This window comes from Pimephales promelas, chromosome 2 (genome assembly GCF_988280905.1).
Source record: "Pimephales promelas chromosome 2, fPimPro1.hap1.1, whole genome shotgun sequence".
Taxonomy (NCBI): Eukaryota; Metazoa; Chordata; class Actinopteri; order Cypriniformes; family Leuciscidae; genus Pimephales; species Pimephales promelas.
The window spans coordinates 2,580,204-2,601,403 of record NC_142770.1 but is presented as its reverse complement, the minus strand read 5'-3'; the positions used below and the strand labels follow the sequence as shown (position 1 = coordinate 2,601,403).

General features: G+C 41.3%; 1 protein-coding gene across 1 annotated transcript; it reads right to left on the bottom strand.

Annotated features, from left to right (window-relative positions):
- Positions 1-411: 411 nt before the first annotated feature.
- On the bottom strand, positions 412-20,909 carry LOC120486390 (uncharacterized). Its single transcript, XM_089121711.1, has 8 exons — positions 19,307-20,909; positions 14,176-14,487; positions 13,694-13,993; positions 12,170-12,313; positions 3,913-4,230; positions 3,429-3,734; positions 772-915; positions 412-674 (listed from the first exon to the last, which is right to left on the bottom strand). Exons 1-8 carry the CDS (start codon positions 19,356-19,358, stop codon positions 658-660), a joined length of 1,593 nt encoding a protein of 530 aa, XP_088977837.1. The 5' UTR covers positions 19,359-20,909; the 3' UTR covers positions 412-657.
- Between the last annotated feature and the right edge of the window lie 291 nt (positions 20,910-21,200).

The window sequence follows — 21,200 nt, the reverse complement described above, 5'->3', positions numbered from 1 at the left end:
CGTTCCATAACACCGATAAACTCCGCCTTTTACCTTGAGCACGCCTCTAGCACGAGCTGGCCTGCTCTGGCCCAAGGTATTCGACGGGCCAGAAATCCTGGCCGTTGGCCCTGAGGAAGCCCCGATCAAGCCCCGGAAGTGACAGTGGAAACGCGACTGGCCCTGGCACGCACTAGCACGGCCCGGCCCTGGCCCGGCAGTGGAAACGCGGCTATTGATCACGTGAACTGGTTTTTGGATTTTTGGATAAATAAATATATTATAATTTTTAATATTTTTATATTTATTTATATAAATAAATAAATAAAAAAATATATATAAATAAAGCTGTAGATGTTACACTGCTCAAATATTTAAAATATACATCAAGTTTGTATTCCTCTGAATAAATCATGGAGAGACTCTTGAACCTCAGAGTGAGAAACTTTATTGATAAAGGCAAGAAAATACATAAAATATACAGCAGTTTAAAGTGAGATCTGTGTCTCTATTATTATTTTTGTATCTGAGAGAAATATTAACAATAAAGTGTCACTGTTAAAATCTGACACTGACAGAAAGCACAAACTCAAATAATCAGCAGTATTTATTATGAAGTGAAAAAAGACCAGAAGAACAAAAAACACTTCAAGAACCTTTAAAGTTCAGCGTTCTGCTTTAGATTTCAATACTTCCTGAAAAAGATGAACATATAAAGCCATTAATGTATGTGACATACATTTATAATAGCTTAAAATCAGTTTGTGAGATCTGACATCATCAATCATGCACCTGATGTGTGAATATGTGCTTGATCTCCTTCAGCTCTTCTGGATCTGATGTCATAAACCAGAATGATGACAGTAGCCACGCCCACCAGAGCAGAGAGGACCAATCGGATCACAGTTTCAGTAGGACCGCAACATTGGGCAGAGTCTGAGGAATAAACACATTTAAACACATTTAAGCATTTAAACAACTTGATATAGAAGGTTAAACATAAACCTAGATGCTATTGATGTAAAAAAAAATGCTATTTAGTAATTTTAACTAATTAGTCATCTATGGTTAACATATATGGTTACTCACGTAACCCCAGCTCCCTGAGGGAACGAGATATTGCGTTTGCTAACGCTTATGGAGAAACCCCTACCTCCAATCACGCCAGTAACACTGGCCAATGGCGTTCAAGAGCGCAAAATATGGGCTTCCACCACTATATAAGGCGGCACTTGAACTTCATTCATTCAAAATTCTGACTTCAGCAACTTGATATTGTAAGATCTGAGCTTTATAGACCCTTTTACAGTTGGTAAACATGGTGACGTTTTTTTGTGGGCGGAGCTTAGGTGGAGGCAGAACGATCCCTCTGGCCGCTTCACTAACGCTAGTTAGCAAGGATTTTTAGCTTGTTTTTTTAACAATGACTGGAGAAAATCCGATATTATCTTAATGTGTAAGGTCACTCAGTGTTCAGGACCGCGATTGTTATTTCCAAAAGTTATTTTTAACAGACGGAACCAGATTGGCCGACCCGTAGCCGCCTACACGCTCACTCAATGCGTGGACGATCTGACAGGATTAACGTACGTTACCTCGGGTGAGTGGCCTGACTTCTACACCTACCTTATAGAGAAACCGATCGTAAAGAGAAACTGAGGGCATGTAAATCTTTAGATACCGTTATGGTCCTGTACAAGACTTGTGTGTACGATCCGCAGTTCTGCCGAGCCAGCGCCGAGACCACGACAACGTAAAGAGTGACATTACAGTGCGATTTTAATGATGTGAATATTTTCTAGAAATAAAAGTTCCAGATACAGCATATTCATTTTTCATCAATTCTTGCACCAAACAACACAACAAGATGACATTTAATAATAGTAACAATTATTTAAGCTCATTATGTAGCTGAATCTGTGCTGTTTTGTATTGGCCGCCTCCAGTTTTCACTTTGTTTTGCCTCCAGCTAGCGCCGTGACGTCGGCGCAAAAGGGGTCTATAGCTTGTGACACATAAATGCGCACATCATCCCGATCTCTTGTTTAGCATTCAAGTAAACTCATCAATCGGAATGAATTCAGTCCGACTGAAACAAAAGTTGTGCGTGTAAACATAGCCTATGTTGCCGAGGCCCAGACACACGTCTCAAGCCCAGCAGATTGGCTCTGCGCAAAATTAACGGAACAACTTGAAAATAACGTTAAATAAAAACATCTGTGAACATTTCGAATTTGCTTTTTGAATGTTATGAATGATATGTTTTAATCATTGGGAAACACTGTTTTTACGCATTTCCCCAGTGCTTTTGAATGCACATTTTGAATGCTATTTTAGAGTCACTGCTAATAGTGTAATTTTAACTTCAAATCAGGGCAATAATGTTAACGTCTTGAGACTCCCCTGCTTCACAGCATAGTAGTGATATGCTAAAGCTGCCAGTGTAACGGAGGCCAGCTAGTAGTTGCTGTGCATGTAACCCTTGTTAGAGCGGCCGACTCTCACGCCGGAGACCCGGGTTCGAGGCCCGCTCGGAGTGGGTCGAGTAGGACCCGGGTGGAGGGGTTACATCGGTGCCGTGACCCGGATGAGAGTGAGGTTTAGGGGGGTGAGTGTAGTAGTTGCGGTGCAAGTAAACCTTGTTAGAGCGCCCTACTCTCACGCCGGCGACCCGGGTTCGAGGCCCGCTCGGAGTGGGTCGAGTAGGACCCGGGTGGAGGGGTTACATTGGTGCCGTGACCCGGGTGAGAGTGAGGTTTAGGGGGGTGAGTGTAGTAGTTGCTGTGCAAGTAAACCTTGTTAGAGCGCCCTACTCTCGTGCCGGCGACCCGGGTTCGAGGCCCGCTCAGAGCGAGTTGAATAGGACCCGGGTGGCGGGGTTACATTGGTGCCGTGACCCGGATGAGAGTGAGGTTTAGGGGGGTGAATGTAGTACTTGCTGTGATCCTCTGATCTCAATAGGTGCTCTGGCGACAGACGCTAGAGGCTGCAGTCTTTAGTCTCCTTGTTAGAGCACCCGACTCTCACGCCGGAGACCCGGGTTCGAGGCCCGCTCTGAGCGAGTTGAATAGGACCCAGGTGGAGGGGTTACATTGGTGCCGTGACCCGGATGAGAGTGAGGTTTAGGGGGGTGAGTGTAGTAGTTGCTGTGCAAGTAAACCTCACTCCTCTGATCTCAATAGGCACTCTAGAGGCTGCAGTCTTTAGTCTCCTTGTTAGAACGTCCGACTCTCACGTCGGAGACCCGGGTTCGAGGCCCGCTCTGAGCGGTTTGAGTAGGACTCGGTTCTGAATACTCAAATTTTGTTCAGAATAGTATTCTGAACTTATCTGGGTTTTACAGTGTAAGGCTTCAGTTGTATTTGGAGGAAGGGGTTTTTCCATAAGCGTTAGCAAACGCAATGCTGAAGTGAACCGAATTGAAAGGGAACAGATATTTATTAACTCACCGTAGACCGTGAGGGTGAAAATCATCTTCATATAGTTGATGTCAAGTTCATAAACTCCAGTATCTTCAGTTGTGGCGTTTGTGATGGTCAGAGATCCAGTTTGATTGTCCAGCTTCAGTCTGTCTCTGAATCTCCCATCAAGAACATCATCATATACAGCGAATCTGTCGGCCCATTTATTGATTTCGGCTATTAAAGTGTCTTCATCTTCAAACCTCCACTGAATACGATCATCTTCCTTCATTTTAGTGAGATCATTGTGTAGAGAGACAACATCTCCCTTCTCTACTGATATTCCTTTCACTACTGTTTCACAAAACACACACAGAACAAACAAAAACAGTCATTTGATGGTTTACTCAAATTGTTTGAAGTTTAAATTGGAAATGAATATCATCAAACAACAGAAGCAAAATGGAGTTTGGATTAATAATTGTATGTGCCGATAAAAACATAAAACAGGTGAAATAAATGTTTAACTCACCAGAGACAGTGAGATCGAAACTCTTTCTCTCACGGTTGGTCAGTAGTTTATAATATCCAGCATGTTTAATTGTGGTGTGTGTGATGGTCAGAGATCCAGTTTGATTGTCCAGCTTCAGTCTGTCTCTGAATCTCCCATCAAGAACATCATCATATACAGTGAATCTGTTGGCCCGTTTATCGATTTCTGCTATTAAAGTGATGCTATATCCAAATTTCCACTGAATCACATCATCATCCTTTATTTCAGTGTCAGAGTTTAGAGAGACTGAATCTCCCTCTATCACTGACACGGGCCAAACACCATCACCAAACACACCTGAAGAACAGAGTTATTCACGGATTAAACCTTTAAAATCACTAGATGTTGGTTTGATGAAGCTTCACTAAAATACTTTTAATCATTTAACTGTGAAATTAATAATATTCTGCAGCGGCACAAGTAGCTTAGTGGCTCCTGGTGGTGAATCTAGGTAGGGCAGATTCTGAGTCCTTGCGCTAGTTTATAATGAACATTTTGTAAGCTTAATATCCTAATCGCTGAACACATCAGACATCGCCTGGTTGACACCAGACCCTTCTCAGTCGTAACTGAGAGTGGGTCTGGGGAAGGTTCATTTACAGCCCATTTCCAACGGACGTCTTAGATTGACACAGACTCAGCTCCGTCCTACATTCTCTCGCTCCAACACAGTGTTTGCCAGATGTGCGATAATTATCGTATTTGTACGATAATTTTGACCTCTGTACGATCAATAATGAAAAAAATCCCATAATGTACGATAATTTCAGATTTTTGAAATTAAAATCTCATCTCTTCATGAGCACTTAACCAAAAAGAATCGTTCCTTTTCCTTTAATCCTCGCTTGTCTGGCTTATGCTACACATTATGAACACTTCTTGCGTCGTTTTTGCCTCTTCAGTTGTAAGTCGCTTCGGATAAAAGCATCTGCTAAATGACTAAATGTAAATGCAGAACAATAAGTAAATAAAAAGAGAGAGACTTAAACTATTGGGTATTAGAGCTTCACATTTATTTGATTTCATTTAATCAATCCCTAATGTAAGTATACGTTTAAGAGTATAAACCTGGATTTAAATGTAAACAGATTAATTACTTAATTAAATATTTTAACCACGTTACCAGAACAGAAACAACTGAAGTCATGAAAACACATTAAACTCACCATCCAGACGCCAGAAACACAAGCAGAGCAAAACAGGAAGAAACATCTTCATCGGTTTCAGTCCACAAATATGAAAACACAAACTCTTCAAAATTGTGAATGATAATAAAATGACAGACGTGCTGATGTGAAGCTGCTCTGTAGAGTAAAGTGAAGTGAAACTCCGTCAGCTAAACTAACTGTACATTAAGTGTTAATGGGTGCGACTGTCTAACTCTAGCTGATTATTTCACACTCTTGAGCTCCAGTACACCTCAACTTCCTGTTAGTCAATGGTGTGACGTTCAACAAAAATAGACTGACCAATGACATGTTAAAAACATCTTAAAGCAACAGTTTGATCTTGTCCTGAGATCCTGAGAGTGTTTGTCTCTGCTCTCTTCAGGACGTTTGTTCTTCATTTCTGATCAAATGTCTCGATTACTGTTCGTAACGGTACATATCGATACAAGAGAGTGTGTCGTCAGCCAGCGAGCAAAAATCAACATGACGTCACAATCAGCACTCGTAGGTTATTGAGAGAGTGGAGAATATCTCTGATGATATTATTATACTTGCTCCAAAAAACCAACAGACACATGATCAGAGACGACATGCAGTCTAGCGGAGGTCAACATAATACAGTGCGAATAAGCTAGAGTTTATGGGAATGCTGAAATTAACCGACCACAGAAAGGGCTCATGCTGTGGTTGAGGCCAGAGAACCAGAGAAAAACCAACGCTAATTCACGACCAATACGCTGATTTCACGCAGCCGCCATTTTGAAATCGATGGGAAGAATCCCGGAAGTATATTAGCAGTGACTAATGGACCGCCAGTCTCTCCTTAGTGGCCCATTCACGACCCACCCCAATAGGGTCTTGACAGCGTAGGGTCCCCCGCCTTGGCTGTTAATGATTTCCCATGGTTCCTTAAGATTTGATGCATTGAGACCAAACACCATGGAACACCAAAATTACTCCATCCATGTGCCTACTTCTCCCGGAAACTCAACCCAGCGGAGAGGAACTACGATATTGGCAATCGTGAGCTCCTGGCCATCAAACTAGCCCTAGAGGAGTGGCGACATTGGTTGGAGGGTGCCACTCATCCGTTTCAAGTCATAACTGATCATAAGAATCTCCAGTACCTCCGTGATGCTAAACGTCTCTGTCCTCGTCAAGCCAGATGGTCATTATTCTTCTCAAGGTTTCACTTCTCCATCACCTATCGTCCTGGTCCTAAGAATATTCGAGCCGATGCCTTATCTAGATTATATGATTCCACAGAAACTCCTGAGACAACCACATCTATTATACCCGAAGATATCATCGTCAGTCCCATCGAATGGTCTGCTCCTCCAGCCGTCGCCACTCCTAACCCACTAACTCCACCGGGCTGCCCACCAAACCGTCAGTTCATCCCTAGGGCACAACGGGTAGATCTCATTCACACCGTTCACACCTCCTTGGGCACTGGGCATCCTGGGGCCAACAACACCATCTCGCTGCTGGCAGGGGATGTGAAGAGGTATGTACGAGGTTGTAAGGAGTGTGCCATGTCCAAGAGCCCCCGACATCTACCTGCAGGGAAGCTCCATCCCTTACCAATCCCTAACCGCCCCTGGTCACATCTAGGAGTAGATTTCATGACCGATTTACCGTCATCAGATGAAAATACCTGTATCTTCGTCATAGTAGATCATTTCTCTAAGTTCTGCAGACTAATGCTACGTTCACACCAGACGCGAATCGCGCGTCAAATTCGCGCCTGACACGTCTAGTTTGACGCTTGACCACTTTGTGTTATTTCGCGTGTCAAGAGCGAAACTGGCGCGTGTGATGCGCGGGTTGATCCGAAATGAGCAGGTCCCTGCGGTCACCCGCGGTCACCCGCGGTTACGGGTCATCCAAAAATGTTTTTAATGATATTCGGGTCGCGGTCGGTCGGGTCGTTTGAAAAAAGATACATTTGTATTAATATAGTACTAGACACAATTTTTGATGAAATATACAGCTCTACACATTATTGGCTGAATAACTGGCACGAAGATAACACACAAGCTCAGTCTAAACAGTTCTCGGTTCTATACTGGTGATTCGAGAACCGCTGTCCCTGTGCGTTCGGTATACGCACGCAGTATCAGCTGCTCGTGCTCATCACTTCTCTGAACAGTGGCACCAACATGTCTCGGTTCAGTGAACTGTTGGAGTTACTGGAGTAAAATATAATTGAGGATATTGATTTATTTCGATTCGGAGGCGACTGTCAGGCTTGTCTGAAAGTGAGTAACTTTAGTAACTTGTGGATCAGCAGCACTGACGCAAGACGCGAACTGGTTCGAACGATTCAGTTCGAGTGTACTGGTTCGACCGGTTCACTAAAAAGAACCGGTTCAAAAGAACGATTCGTTCACGAACCGGCCATGTCTACGATCACTACAGTCTGCAGAGAGATGGAGGCGGCAAGAGAAAAGGTGAAGACTGGGGAGTGGAAGCTCCGCAAATACACAAATAGAAAGAGTAAAAGTGTGGGAGGCATTTGCTGAAATAATGAAAGATGATGACTGGCTTTGCCTTTTTTATGTGTTGGCTACGTCTTCTTGCGATGCTGTGTTGTTATACGTCTATGGCCCAATAACGCTCCGATGAGCATTTACTACTTTAAAAAAATGCGGTCAGGAAGCGGGTCGGGTACAATATTTTTTTTACTTTTTTTGCGGTCCGAGTTGCGGGCGGGTAGTTGAAAACGTCGGTCGGTTGCGGGTTGTTTATACATTGACCCGCGAATCACTGGCGGCCATTGTTTTTATGTCGACCGAGCATTCATCGAGAGAGTTACCGCTCTATATTTACTCTGGAGAGCAGAACAGCGGCGTGGGGATCATCGTCGCCGTATATTTGTGTCCACCGGACCCTTCGGAGCCGAACCGTTTGGCGAGTTTCACCATTCGCTCGCTCCAGGAGCTGCGCTGGATGACGGCCGCTGTCAGCGGTACTTCCGCCTGTCACGCGCCCAGTTTGATGACATGTTGTCCCACATCGGAGCGAGGATCACCCTCGCCCGGCCCCTCATCCATCTAATCTATCTGTCATTTATTTTTGTTTTGATGATAAACAGAGCCAGCCTTCAAAAGTTATTAACCTGTTCTGTTATTTTTTTCTCTCTCTCACATCCAGAAACGAATTTATGCATGTTGATTGTCTTTACAACATAATAATCTAGCTATGGAATGAATAACATTCAATACAAAATGAACGTGTCTCGTATATAGAAATAATGTTTTAAGTGATAAAACATTTGCTTTGTTGTGCATAATCCCACTAGTCATATTAACAAAATAATTTATTGAAGCATCCAGACACTTCACCACGTGAGCAAGCAGCTAGGCTCCTGATTGGTTAACGTGGCGCGAATTCACGCCAAAGTTCAGATTTTTCAACTCGGGCGGCAGACGCGAATTCACGTCAAACGCGTGAATGCACAAATGGCACATTCGCGCGTATCGCGCTTAACGCGCCAGACGCTCAATTCGCGCGAACTTGACGCGCAAATGAGGCGTATTCGCGTCTTCCGCGCCGCAGGAATTTTTCATGCGCGTAAAGCGTCTTTGCATCGACTTAACATTGAAATCATTCGCGCCTGATGCCCTATTCGCGTCCGGTGTGAACGTAGCATAATACCTTTGAAAGGTCTTCCTACTGCCCTGGAGTCTGCTGAACTTCTCTTCAATCATGTCTTCCGCTATTATGGGATCCCAGAAGATATCGTATCGGACAGGGGACCCCAATTCATATCCAGGGTACGGAAGTCGTTTTTTAAACTCCTAGGTGTGACAGTCAGTCTCTCCTCTGGCTATCACCCTCAGTCCAATGGCCAGATGGAGAGGAAGATCCAGGAAGTGGGGCGGTTCCTCAGGACTTTCTGTAATGGCCACCAGAACTCCCGGAACCAGTTCTTGGGCTGGGCTGAGTATGCCCAAAATTCACTGCGGCAACCCACGACTGGCCTCACACCGTTCCAATGTGTCCTCGGATTCCAACCTCCTCTATTTCCCTGGGACGGTGAACCATCTGAGGTCCCCGCAGTGGATTACTGGTTCCGGGAGAGCGAGAGGGTTTGGGACGAAGCTCACCATCATCTGCAGAGGGCAGTTCGCAGATCCAAGATAGTCGCTGACCGGAGGAGGAGTTCGGGTCCAGTCTACGCTCCGGGAGATAAGGTTTGGCTCTCCACTCGTGATATGCGTCTGCCCTCCAAGAAACTTAGTCCTAGGTTTGTTGGTCCCTTCACCATCTTGGAACAGGTCAATCCCGTCACCTATAAACTCCAGCTACCACCGCAGTACAAAATTCACCCCACATTTCACATGTCTTTGCTTTTCACAAACCTCTGATTCCCTCCACAGAACCTGGTCATGAAGAGGAACCTCCTCCCCCTTGATGCTGGAAGAAGGTTCCATCTACTCTGTGCGAGAAATCCTTCAATCCCGACGTCGTGGTGGTCATCTGGAATATCTTGTCGATTGGGAAGGATACGGACCAGAGGAGAGGTCATGGATTCAAAGAGTCGACATCCTAGATCCCTCGCTCTTAGAAGAATTCCATTCCAGTCATCCTCAGTATCCTGGACCTCGTGGACGAGGTAGACCACCACGGCGTCGGAGACCTCGGCCCTCAGGAGCGGGCCCTGGGGAGGTGGGTAATGTCACGGATTGGCCAGGTTCTTCCACCACAATCACCCAGCGATCACAGTCACCAGAGTATTAACGAGAGACACCTGCACCTCATCAACATCACTGCTTCATAAGCCAACCCGATCTCACGACCAAGTCGTTCGAATTCGACGAATGATTAAAAAGTGGCTAATTCGTAACAATTCATACGACCTCACTCGTACGAATTAATACGATTTTGCTAAATCGTACATATTTTACGAATTGGCCAATTCGTATGAATTCGTACGAATGACCTACCCCTTACCCCGCCCCTAAACCTAACCATCACGTGGGTTTAGACAAATCGTACGAATTAGTACGAGTGAGGTCGTACAAATTAGTACGAATTAGCCACTTTTTAATCATGCGTCGAATTCGTACGAATTGGTCGTGAGATAGTGTTGCATAAGCACACATCACGCACCTCTCATTGTCCGGGCTCGTTCATACGAAGCGGACTCATAGTGCTTCTCTCTGCGAGTTTCACTACCAAAACTAACCTGTGTTTACTTACCAGTACTCTGTGCCAATTCCAGTCTGTCCAGAGCTACGCTTCAGTGGTGTGCAAGCCGTAAGCCATCCAGTCCATTCAAGGGGAGCGTGAGTGTGTGCCATCAGTCTGTCAGTCTCAAACAACGGTGTGTATCTGTTCTGGGAATCTCCGTCTGCCGAGTCCACAAAAGAAATATATCTCTTCTCCATTCACGGACTGCTTTCAAGTATTACTCTGATCTGAACTCTGCCATTTTCATCCATTGCTGCCCATTGAGTGTTCCTGACACTCTGCTGTTTAATTAAAGACGATTCTCTATTACTTACCTTGTTGTCCGTCTGCTTCTGTAACAAAAACATACCAAAAATTAATTTCAAAGTGAACTATCCCTTTAAAGTCTTACAATTTTTTTTATTACAGTGGTCACTATAGTAAATATCCACCATAACTGCATCTATCATTAATGTACATGTAATATACGCGTTTCATAGAAGCATTTTCTTGCTAATGAAGTTGCCTTTCATTTAGTTGCAATAAAAGAGACCCCAATAATCCCAAAAATAAAATATATACAATTAAAGCGCGTACGGTTTTGCCTATTTGTTCTGTTGTGGAAATTTTAATCATACATTAATCACTAGTGAAGATTACTAGGTGGTCTGAGCCATGTGTTTCCATTGAACCTATTCAATGAGTAAAATGTGTACGTGTTTGTACGTTTCAGGAACATATGGGACAGGGCCTCTGACCGTATAGGGACAGCAAGTTTTGGCCAGTTTATTTCAGTGTCCTTAAGTATAGGCTAAATAAATACTTATTTGTTTCAATTAACTTGACTCTGAGTGTCTCTTACGCAGTGATGATGTTCGACAGGAGCGGAGAATAAATATATTTTCACAAAACAAAGTTGAATCTCTTCTCTTGGTTTGCATGAATATTACTTCATCATAGGGATTTTTCTATGTTACTACACTAAATTGCCCCTGTCTCTGGAAATTTTATATATATATATATATATATATATATATATAATTAACTGATTTTTACACTGTTGTGCAGTAGTTTTGTCGCTAATTTTGTTTTTAAAAAGTTACATTAAGTATTGGAATATGCTTTCAAAATTGTGTGCTTTTGTTTCATTTATTTGAATATAATTGATATATCTTTGATATAAATGTTAGAAACACTTAAGTGTAATTATCTTTAATTAAAATACTGCCAAACTACCCCTGCTGTAGGCCATTGCTTAGAAAAAAGTTTCTCTTTCAAAATGTATTTATGCATCATCAGTATGTTAAAATAAGCAAATTTGTGTCATTGATCAAGTGAACTGGTTTTTGGATGGTAACCACACAAAGGAGTGGTTTGTTTTTAAATTTGAGAATTATAACGAATATAATATAAGAAGCAAGAAAGAAGCACCTGTGAAAAAAAATACCTGTTACACTGCTCAAATATTTCAAATAAATAAAGTTTGTATTCCTCTGAACAAATCATGGAGAGACTCTTGAACCTCAGAGTGAGAAACTTTATTGATAAAGGCAAGAAAATACACACAGCAAATATACAGCAGTTTAAAGTGAGATCTGTGTTTATTTATTATTATTTTTGTATCTGAGAGAAATATCAACAATAAATTGTCACTGTTAAAATCTGACACTGACAGAAAGCACAAACTCAAATAATCATCAGTATTTATTATGAAGTGAAAAAAGACCAGAAGAACAAAAAACACTTCAAGAACCTTTAAAGTTCAGCGTTCTGCTTTAGATTTCAATACTTCCTGAAAAAGATGAACATATAAAGCCATTAATATATGTGACATACATTTATAATAGCTTAAAATCAGTTTGTGAGAAATGACATCATCAATCATGCACCTGATGTGTGAATATGTGCTTCATCTCGTTCAGCTCTTCTGGATCTGATGTCATAAGCCAGAATGATGACAGTAGCCACGCCCACCAGAGCAGAGAGGACCAATCGGATCACAGCTTCAGTAGGACCGCAACATTGGGCAGAGTCTGAGGAATAAACACATTTAAGCATTTAAACAACTTGATATAGAAGGTTAAACATAAACCTAGATGCTATTGATGTAAAAAAAAAAAATGCAGATTTTTTGGATGTGCGCAGCCGCAATACAATGATCCATTCATTCAAATGAAACAGGATGACTAATCGATTCTTGAGATTTAAGAATCGATATCGGTTCGTAAAAATGAGAATCGATTAATATCGAGAAATCGATATTTATTACCCAGCCCTAATATATATATAGGCTATATATAACACTGATATAAGTGATCACCCGGATTTAGACCTACCTATATTATATTTATATAAAGCGTTCACAGGCAAATTTGCTTTATGTTTAGGTCTTGCTTTTATTTCCCCGGTGTCGAAATCAGGCAAACATAAATGTCAGGCAACACGATTCCTGGCTGCATGTCAATCACTGGATCTTTAGTAAGTTGTAAGGAACACTATATTGAGTCCAACATTTAGTTTAAATTGATAAATTTGTTCGATTTAGTCGCATTTCCGCAGTTTTCCCCTATTAAATCCAGTCACGCAGCAGATCTTTTGCCACTCGGTCAGGCTGAGGGGGGTTGTCGCGCGGGAAAGTCACGTGTCAATGCATTCCCTCTACACTGTAAAAAATGATTTTTTGGTGAAGTAAATACTAGTGAAAAAAACCAATGTAATTTACTTGAAAAAGTTTGTTCAGGCTAGAATTTAATACCATATCAGTACTCAATTCAAGCGAGTATAAATGAAAGTGTAAATATCAACTCAATAAAATTAAGTAAAAATTACTCAACTTTTCTGATACTGGGGTTCAAGATATAATTCAAGATTATTGTTTTAGTGAAATGTAATCCAAAGGCAAAGGAAATCGATATTAATCAACCTTTTACAAGCCGAGTTAAAATTACTTATTTTTTGTAACGTTTACTTAATTCAATATTCCAAGTAAATTTAACTTAAAGATTTCTAATTAAAGCTACTGATAAATATGTTTAGGTTTTTACTTGACAAATCTTTGTAAATTTACTAGCATTTTCTGAGTGAGATAGTTTAGCAAGGTTTTTTCAAGTAAATCCTACTCCAATTTTTTTACAGTGTAAAATACGAGCTCTAGCGACAGACGCTAGGGGCTGCAGTCTTTAGCCTCCTTGTTAGAGCAAGGAGACATGGGTTCGAGGCCCGCTCGGAGCGGGTCGAGTAGGACTCAGGTGGAGGGGTTACACCTACACGTTCAAAATTTGAGTATTCTGAACTTATCTGGGTTTTACAGTGTAAGACTTCAGTTGTATTTGGAGGAAGGGGTTTTTTCATACGCGTTAGCAAACTCAAAGCCGGAGTGAACTGAATTGAAAGGGAACAGATATTTCACTCACCGTAGACCGTGAGGGTGAAAATCATCTTCATATAGTTGATGTCAAGTTCATAAACTCCAGAGTCTGTGGTTTTGGTGTTTGTGATGGTCAGAGATCCAGTTTGATTGTCCAGCTTCAGTCTGTCTCTGAATCTCCCATCAAGAACATCATCATATACAGTGAATCTGTCGAACCGTTTATTGATTTCTGCTATTAAAGTCTTTCCAAAACTCCACTGAATCACATCATCTTCCTTCATTTCAGTGAGATCATTGTGTAGAGAGACAACATCTCCCTTCTCTACTGATATTCCCTTCACTACTGTTTCACAAAACACACACAGAACAAACAAAAACAGTCATTTGATGGTTTACTCAAATAAATAGTTTGAAGTTTAAATTGGAAATGAATATCATCAAACAACAGAAGCAAAATGGAGTTTGGATTAATAATTGTATGTGCCGATAAAAACATAAAACAGGTGAAATAAATGTTTAACTCACCAGAGACAGTGAGATGGAAACTCTTTCTCTCACGGTTGGTCAGTAGTTTATAATATCCAGCATGTTTCATTGTGGTGTGTGTGATGGTCAGAGATCCAGTTTGATTGTCCAGCTTCAGTCTGTCTCTGAATCTCCCATCAAGAACATCATCATATACAGTGATTCTGTCGGCCCGTTTATTGATTTCTGCTATTAAAGTGTTTCCAAACTTCCACTGAATCACATCATCATCCTTTATTTCAGTGTCAGAGTTTAGAGAGACTGAATCTCCCTCAAACACTGACACTGACCAAACACCATCACCAAACACACCTGAAGAACAGAGTTATTCACGGATTAAACCTTTAAAATCACTAGATGTTGGTTTGATGAAGCTTCACTAAAATACTTTTAATCATTTAACTGTGAAATTAATCATATTATTCTGGTGGTGAATCTAGGTAGGGCAGATTCTGAGTCCTTGCGCTAGTTTATAATAAACATTTTGTAAGCTTAATATCCTAATCGCTTAACACATCAGACATCGCCTGGTTGACACCAGACCCTTCTCAGTCGTAACTGAGAGTGGGGCTGGGGAAGGTTCATCACAGCCCATTTCCAAAGGAGCGTCACCAATGGACGCCACTCAAATGCCTCATGGCGCAATCGGATAGACCTAAAACCAATCAGATCGATCGTCATCGTGTAAAGCCCGCCTCACCGTTTGTGATTGGTGCCTAGATTTGGAAAGATTGAAAATGGGCTTGAATGGGCTCTTGGTCAGACCAGAGCCCGTCTACGGAGAGCCTGGCCACTCCCTATTAAGTCATATTGTACTGAATTTAGGTTGTAGTTCCACTGTAGATCACCATGAGTGCAAAATTAATGGGAGTCTATGGAGCTAGACCAGCCTTTCTCAAACTTTTTTCAGTCAGGGCACCTTTCAAAAGTGCATAAAATCTCAAGGCACCCCAGTGTAAAATATAATTTAAAAACACTGCATAACCCAAATTTAAATGCAAATGTCTTGTTTAGTTAGACAGAACAGTAATGAACAGAGCATAATATGAACTGTAAATAACAATAATAATAAAAACTTTATAGCACCTTTAAAAACACAGGTTTGGAAAGTAATTCACAAAATAATTAATCAGAGACACAAATGCCATAAAACCGTAAGAGGTGGACCGCCCAATACAAGAACCCAATAACAAATCCAGAACAGGAGAACTCAAATGAAGTGCAGGATGCAGATAAAATAAAATAAAAATCCCCGGCTCTTGTGGGGATTTTCTTTTCAAAAAACGATCCATAATGCTGTAACTAAAGTGGCCTAAATTCACGTTTATTTTTACGTTTCTGTCAGTCTGAGGTGTTGCTATAACGCGTTGCTATGGATTGCGTCACTTGCGTCAAGTTGTGCGTGTCTTGCTTCGGTCTTGTGAGACGGATTTTTTTATGATTAATTTTATATATTTATCTAAAATGAATTTAAAATTTTATTAATATGTTCATATGTTTAAAAAGAAGAATGTAAATTCAAATATATTTATATATGAAATGTCAGCTGTTTTTTTTTCTGGGGGGTTTTTTTTTCAAATTTTTTTTAGCCTACGTAATTTTTTGGCGGCACCCCTGAGACAGCTAGGGGGCACCCCAGTGTGCCGCGGCACCCACTTTGAGAAAGGCTGATTTGGAGCATGCTTAAATTAAATTGTTTATGCTTTCATTAATTCCACACGCAGACTGATCTCATGAAGTAGTGCGTGTACGACACGCCAATTCGTATTTCCATTTTTGGCGTGCTATCAAGACGCATAATCGCTTTTCAGCGTGTTTATGAACGCCGTTGACTTAACGTTATTACTGTATATATAAATATGTGACTTACCTCAACCCCGCCCCTAAACCTACCCGTCACTGGGGTTAATGGCATTTATGACTGTTCCCTTACCATCCTAGGAAAGGAAAAGATCGCTCCCCAGATGTACATTTTGCTTCGTTTCGCGTGGACATTTGACGGCGTGTACAGACACGCGGAATCACTGGGACATTAATGGCGTAGACATACACGCATACACGCGGATAGCTCAAAATGCGTAGAGATAATGTTTACGCAAAAGTCATGATATCATGTTGCCACACGCTACTCCACATAGGAAAAACAGGCATGCCAGCTATATAGTTACTGACCTGATGTATAAAGGTAGTTGCTGATTAAAATACCAAATAGTTACTGACCACTAAGCAACTATTGTAGCAACCACTTAATATACACTTATCTGAAACGGACTGATATCGTCGTGTTCTGGGTTTACATTAGGGAACATGAAAATAAGTAGCCTGACCACGTCAGACTTCGTACTTCCGCTCAATTTCAGTTCGATTCTGTACTCAGTCTGAGACATCGACGTGTCTCTCAGTTTTCCTCCGGCCTGAAAACAGCCGGCCAATCAACGAACAGAGGGCGGGCTGAGAGCTGTGACGTAGACGTTAAGCACCGAGTTTAAGATTGTATTTTGGGTTAGGGAAAATCGAAAACGACCGCGGATATGGACATACGGGATGCAATTCGCTCTGTTGTGGAAAATATTCCCGGCATTTGAACTGAAGCACGAACAAAGAAGGGTGTTTGATAAACATTTTGAATGGAGGTGATGTTGTGGCCCTACTCCCGACAGGTTTTGGGAAAAGTTTAATTTATCAACTATTACCGATCGTCAGCGAGAAACTGGGCCGGCCAAAGGCCGGCAAGGCGATAGTTGTGATTGTGTCCCCATTGGTTGGCTAGAAAATAAGCGGGTAAGTCTGAAATCTGCACTAATGGCTCTCAATTAGAACTTGCTGCAGTTCCATTTCTCACCACAGATTTACATTGGAAGACTGAGTGGCGCTGTTGAGCTGAGGAGGATCTGAGACCCTGCTTCGTATCATAAATACATGCCTTTCAAATCCATGCACTTCATTTTGATGTATACATACTTATCCATTTACGACTTTAACCCTTTTGTGCATAGAAGTCACTACAGTGGACAGCTATAAAAGAATTTTCTTGCATTTGCATGGGTTTTGATGGCATAGTTGCACGTCATCCTCTACAGAAGACCCTGGTGCATCATCCTATACATTGCCACCAAGTGGCAAGCCATTGTTTTTCGAACATTTTCCCCATAATCCAAAATGGTCAGTGGCCAGTCAGAAATGCCAAGTTGCTCCGGAATATCCACCCATTCCTTAAATCCTAGACCTAGGAGACTGAAAATTACCAAAAAAAAGTTGTAGCATCAGGCATTATCGAATGAGTCATATCACAATTAATTTTTTTTACATTTATTTAAAAGTATTCCAAGTATTCATTTTTGATTGGGAGAAAATTCTGGTTGAATCATGTGTCCATTTCTTTTTCTTTTCGACTGAGGAAAGAAAGACATGGACATCTTGGATGACATGGGGGCGAGTAAATTATCAGCAAAAGTTTTTTCAAAAGTGAACTAATCCTTTAAGCAGGCTCGGGTAACTTAAACACTTGAACGAGTTGCTTTCAACCAATCATCTTTCCTGTCTCTGACCAACCAGCTGAATATCAACCAATCTGGCTTAAAAAGAAAGGGCATTCAACTGAGACTGCATTGCTGTCGGTCACAGAAGCCCTGCGTATCGCAAAAGCTGCTTCCGAATCACCAGTTCTCATTCTCCTGGATCTGTCTGCCGCCTTCGACACTGTGAATCATCAGATCTTTCTGTTCCCCCTCTCATCACTGGAACTTCCCTCCACTGGTTTCAGTCCTATCTCACAGGCAGGTCCTTCAGGGTCGCATGGAGAGGCGAGGTATCCAAAGCACATCAACTGACCACAGGGGTACCCCAGGGTTCAGTGCTTGGACCGCTCCTCTTCTCCAATTACTGGGACCCATCATACAGGCACATGGTTTCTCTTACCATTGCTATGCCGATGACACCCAGATCTACCTCTCGTTTCATCCAGATGATCTCACAGTAGCTGCACGTATCTCTTTGATGACCAGCTGACCTTCTCAGACCACATTACAAAGACAGCTAGATCATGCAGGTTTGCAATGCACAACATCAGGAAGATCAGGCCTTTCGTAACTGAGCATGCAATACAGGCCCTGGTTATCTCCAGGCTTGATTACTGCAATGCTCTTCTGGCTGGACTTCCATCATGTGCAACTAAACCTCCACAAATGATCCAGAATGCTGCTGCTCGTCTGGTCTTCAATGAGCCCAAAAGGGCTCCTCTGTTCATCTCTCTGTTGAGACAAGTTCAAGGCATTGGGACTTGCGTACAGATTGACCACTGGCTCAGCTCAGTCCTACTTTTCCTTGCTCCTGCGAGTCTACATCCCTAGCAGAAGCCTACGATCAGTCAATGAGCGACGGCTCGTGGTACCATCACAGAGAGCCTCAAAATCACTTTCCAGAACATTCTCATTCACGGTCTCCCCACCCTCATCCATAATGCAGAATAATACATGAAAACTCATCTCTTCGTGAGCACTTAACCTTAAAAAAAACTTCCTGCGTCGTTTTTGCCTCTTCACGATGACTCGCTTGCTTTAGTCCTCAGTTGTAAGTCGCTTCGGATAAAAGCGTCTGCCAAATGACTAAATGTAAATGTAGAACAATAAGTAAATAAAAAGAGAGAGAGACTTACTAACAAGATTGCCACAGTTAAACTATTGGGTATTAGAGTTTCACATTTATTTGATTTCATTTAATCAATCCCTAATGTAAGTATAAGTTTAAGAGTATAAACCTGTCTGGTGTGGGGGCGGGTGGGTGCTGTTTGTTTAGTTTTATTTTATGTATAACAATCTTTCTGTAAACATTTTTGAGATTTGGATATGTTTTGTGTACAAAAAACTGCTACAAATAAAATTATTATAAAAAAAAAAATGCTAATCGCCAAAAATGAGATCTAAAAAAACAGTGTACACTGGAAAAAAAAAAAAAAAAAAAAAAAAAAAAAAGTATAAAAAAAAGAGTATAAACCTGGATTTAAACTTTTAATAAAGAATAGAAAAATGTAAACGGATGAATTACTTCTATATGAGAATAACAGTGAATATTTTTTAACCACATGATATCAGTAACTGAAACAACTGAAGTCATAAAAACACATTAAACTCACCATCCAGACGCCAGAAACACAAGCAGAGCAAAACAGGGAGAAACATCTTCATCGGTTTCAGTCCACAAATATGAAAAGACAAACTCTTCAAAACTGATAAAATGACAGACGTGCTGATGTGAAGCTGCTCTGTAGAGTAAAGTGAAGTGAAACTCCGTCAGCTAAAATAATTGCACATCAAGTGTTAATGGGTGTGACTGTCTTACTACAGATGATTATTTCACATTTTGAGCTCCAGTACACCTCAACTTCCTGTTAGTCAATGATGACATTCAACAGAAATAGACTGACCAATGACATGTTAAAAACATCTTAAAGCAACAGTTTGATCTTGTCCTGAGATCCTGAGAGTGTTTGTCTCTGCTCTCTTCAGGACGTTTGTTCTTCATTTCTGATCAAATGTCTCGATTACTGTTCGTAACGGTACATATCGATACAAGAGAGTGTGTCGTCAGCCAGCGAGCAAAAATCAACATGAAGTCACATCAGCACTCGTAGGTTATTGAGAGAGTGGAGAATATCTCTGATGATATTATTATACTTGCTCCAAACCAACAGACACATGATCAGAGACGACATGCAGTCTAGCGGAGGTCAACATAATACAGTGCGAATAAGCTAGTGTTTATGGGAATGCTGAAATTAACCGACCACAGAAAGGGCTCATGCTGTGGTTGAGGCCAGAGAACCAGAGAAAAACCAACGCTAATTCACGACCAATACGCTGATTTCACGCAGCCGCCATTTTGAAATCGATGGGAAGAATCCCGGAAGTATAGCAGTGACTCATGGACCGCCAGTCTCTCCTTAGTGGCCCATTCACGACCCACCCCAATAGGGTCTTGACAGCATAGGGTCCCCCGCCTTGGCTGTTAATGATTTCCCATGGTTCCTTAAGATTTGATGCATTGAGACCAATCAACTAGCCTGACTACGTCAGACTTCGTACTTCTGCTCAATTTCAGTTTACTCAGTCTGAGAAAGCGACCTATCTCTCAGTTCTCCTCCGGCCTAAAAACAGCCGGCCAATCAACGAACAGAGGGCGGACATCAGTTATGAACTCATTATTTTCTTTCAATTTGCCAACAAGCTACCTTTGTTGCTGTTCCCACTCCGTCGAATAAAATAAATGTGTTTTACTGATTATTTCACGTCATCTGAGCTTCACCACTTTGAGCTCCGGTCGGCCACAACGTCCACTAGATCTGATCAGTGTTATTTTCTCAAGTGCCTCATAAAGTTCTCACTGACTAGAGAAGTTAAAAACATCTTAAAGCAACCGTTTGAACTTGTCCTGAGATCCTGCGAGCGTTTCTCTCTAAACTTTGCTGTAGCTGACTGCATTCTGCAGGTGTTTCAGACGTTTTATAAGAAATAAACAACGAACGACCTGAAGTCACATATTAAAAAGCTTTAAAATCACTTGATGTTAATTTGCTGAATCCTTCAGCAGAGAAAAGATTAAGATCAGATAAAAGTATCTGTCTATCTATCTGGCGTGTTATGTAGTGCTGTGAGCGGTCAATCAAATTTGACCTGTGACTCTTATTCATGTATTATAAATGTCATACTTTTTCATAAAAATTTAATATAAGCAATTTTATGATAGCATAAGATAAGGCAAAATCGGGCAGTACATTAATACATTATTCTAAAAATTCTCTTTTATTAAAATAAAAAAAAAACCTACACATTTTCTACAGTGGAGATAAAATACAAGGACCGCCTTTATTTTTAGCGTATTTACGGCTACTGTGTGTGCTAACATTTAAATTAATAATTTGATGCAATTAACAAATTGTGTATTACCTATTGATCGTATTATGTAAGTACAAGCAGTAATGTTACCTAATAATATAAAGTGAAAACGAATAAAATACTTAATACAGAAAT

What these genes read in the sequence shown, in the direction of transcription:
- LOC120486390 (XM_089121711.1), bottom strand. Translation starts at nt 19,358, where the DNA reads ATGAAGATGTTTCTCCCTGTTTTGCTCTGCTTGTGTTTCTGGCGTCTG. An exon ending in GTGTTTCTGGCGTCTGGATG is followed by an intron (nt 14,488 to 19,306) that starts GTGAGTTTAATG and finishes TCTGTTCTTCAG; the next exon opens with GTGTGTTTGGTGATGGTGTT. An exon ending in TTTCCATCTCACTGTCTCTG is followed by an intron (nt 13,994 to 14,175) that starts GTGAGTTAAACA and finishes TTTGTGAAACAG; the next exon opens with TAGTGAAGGGAATATCAGTA.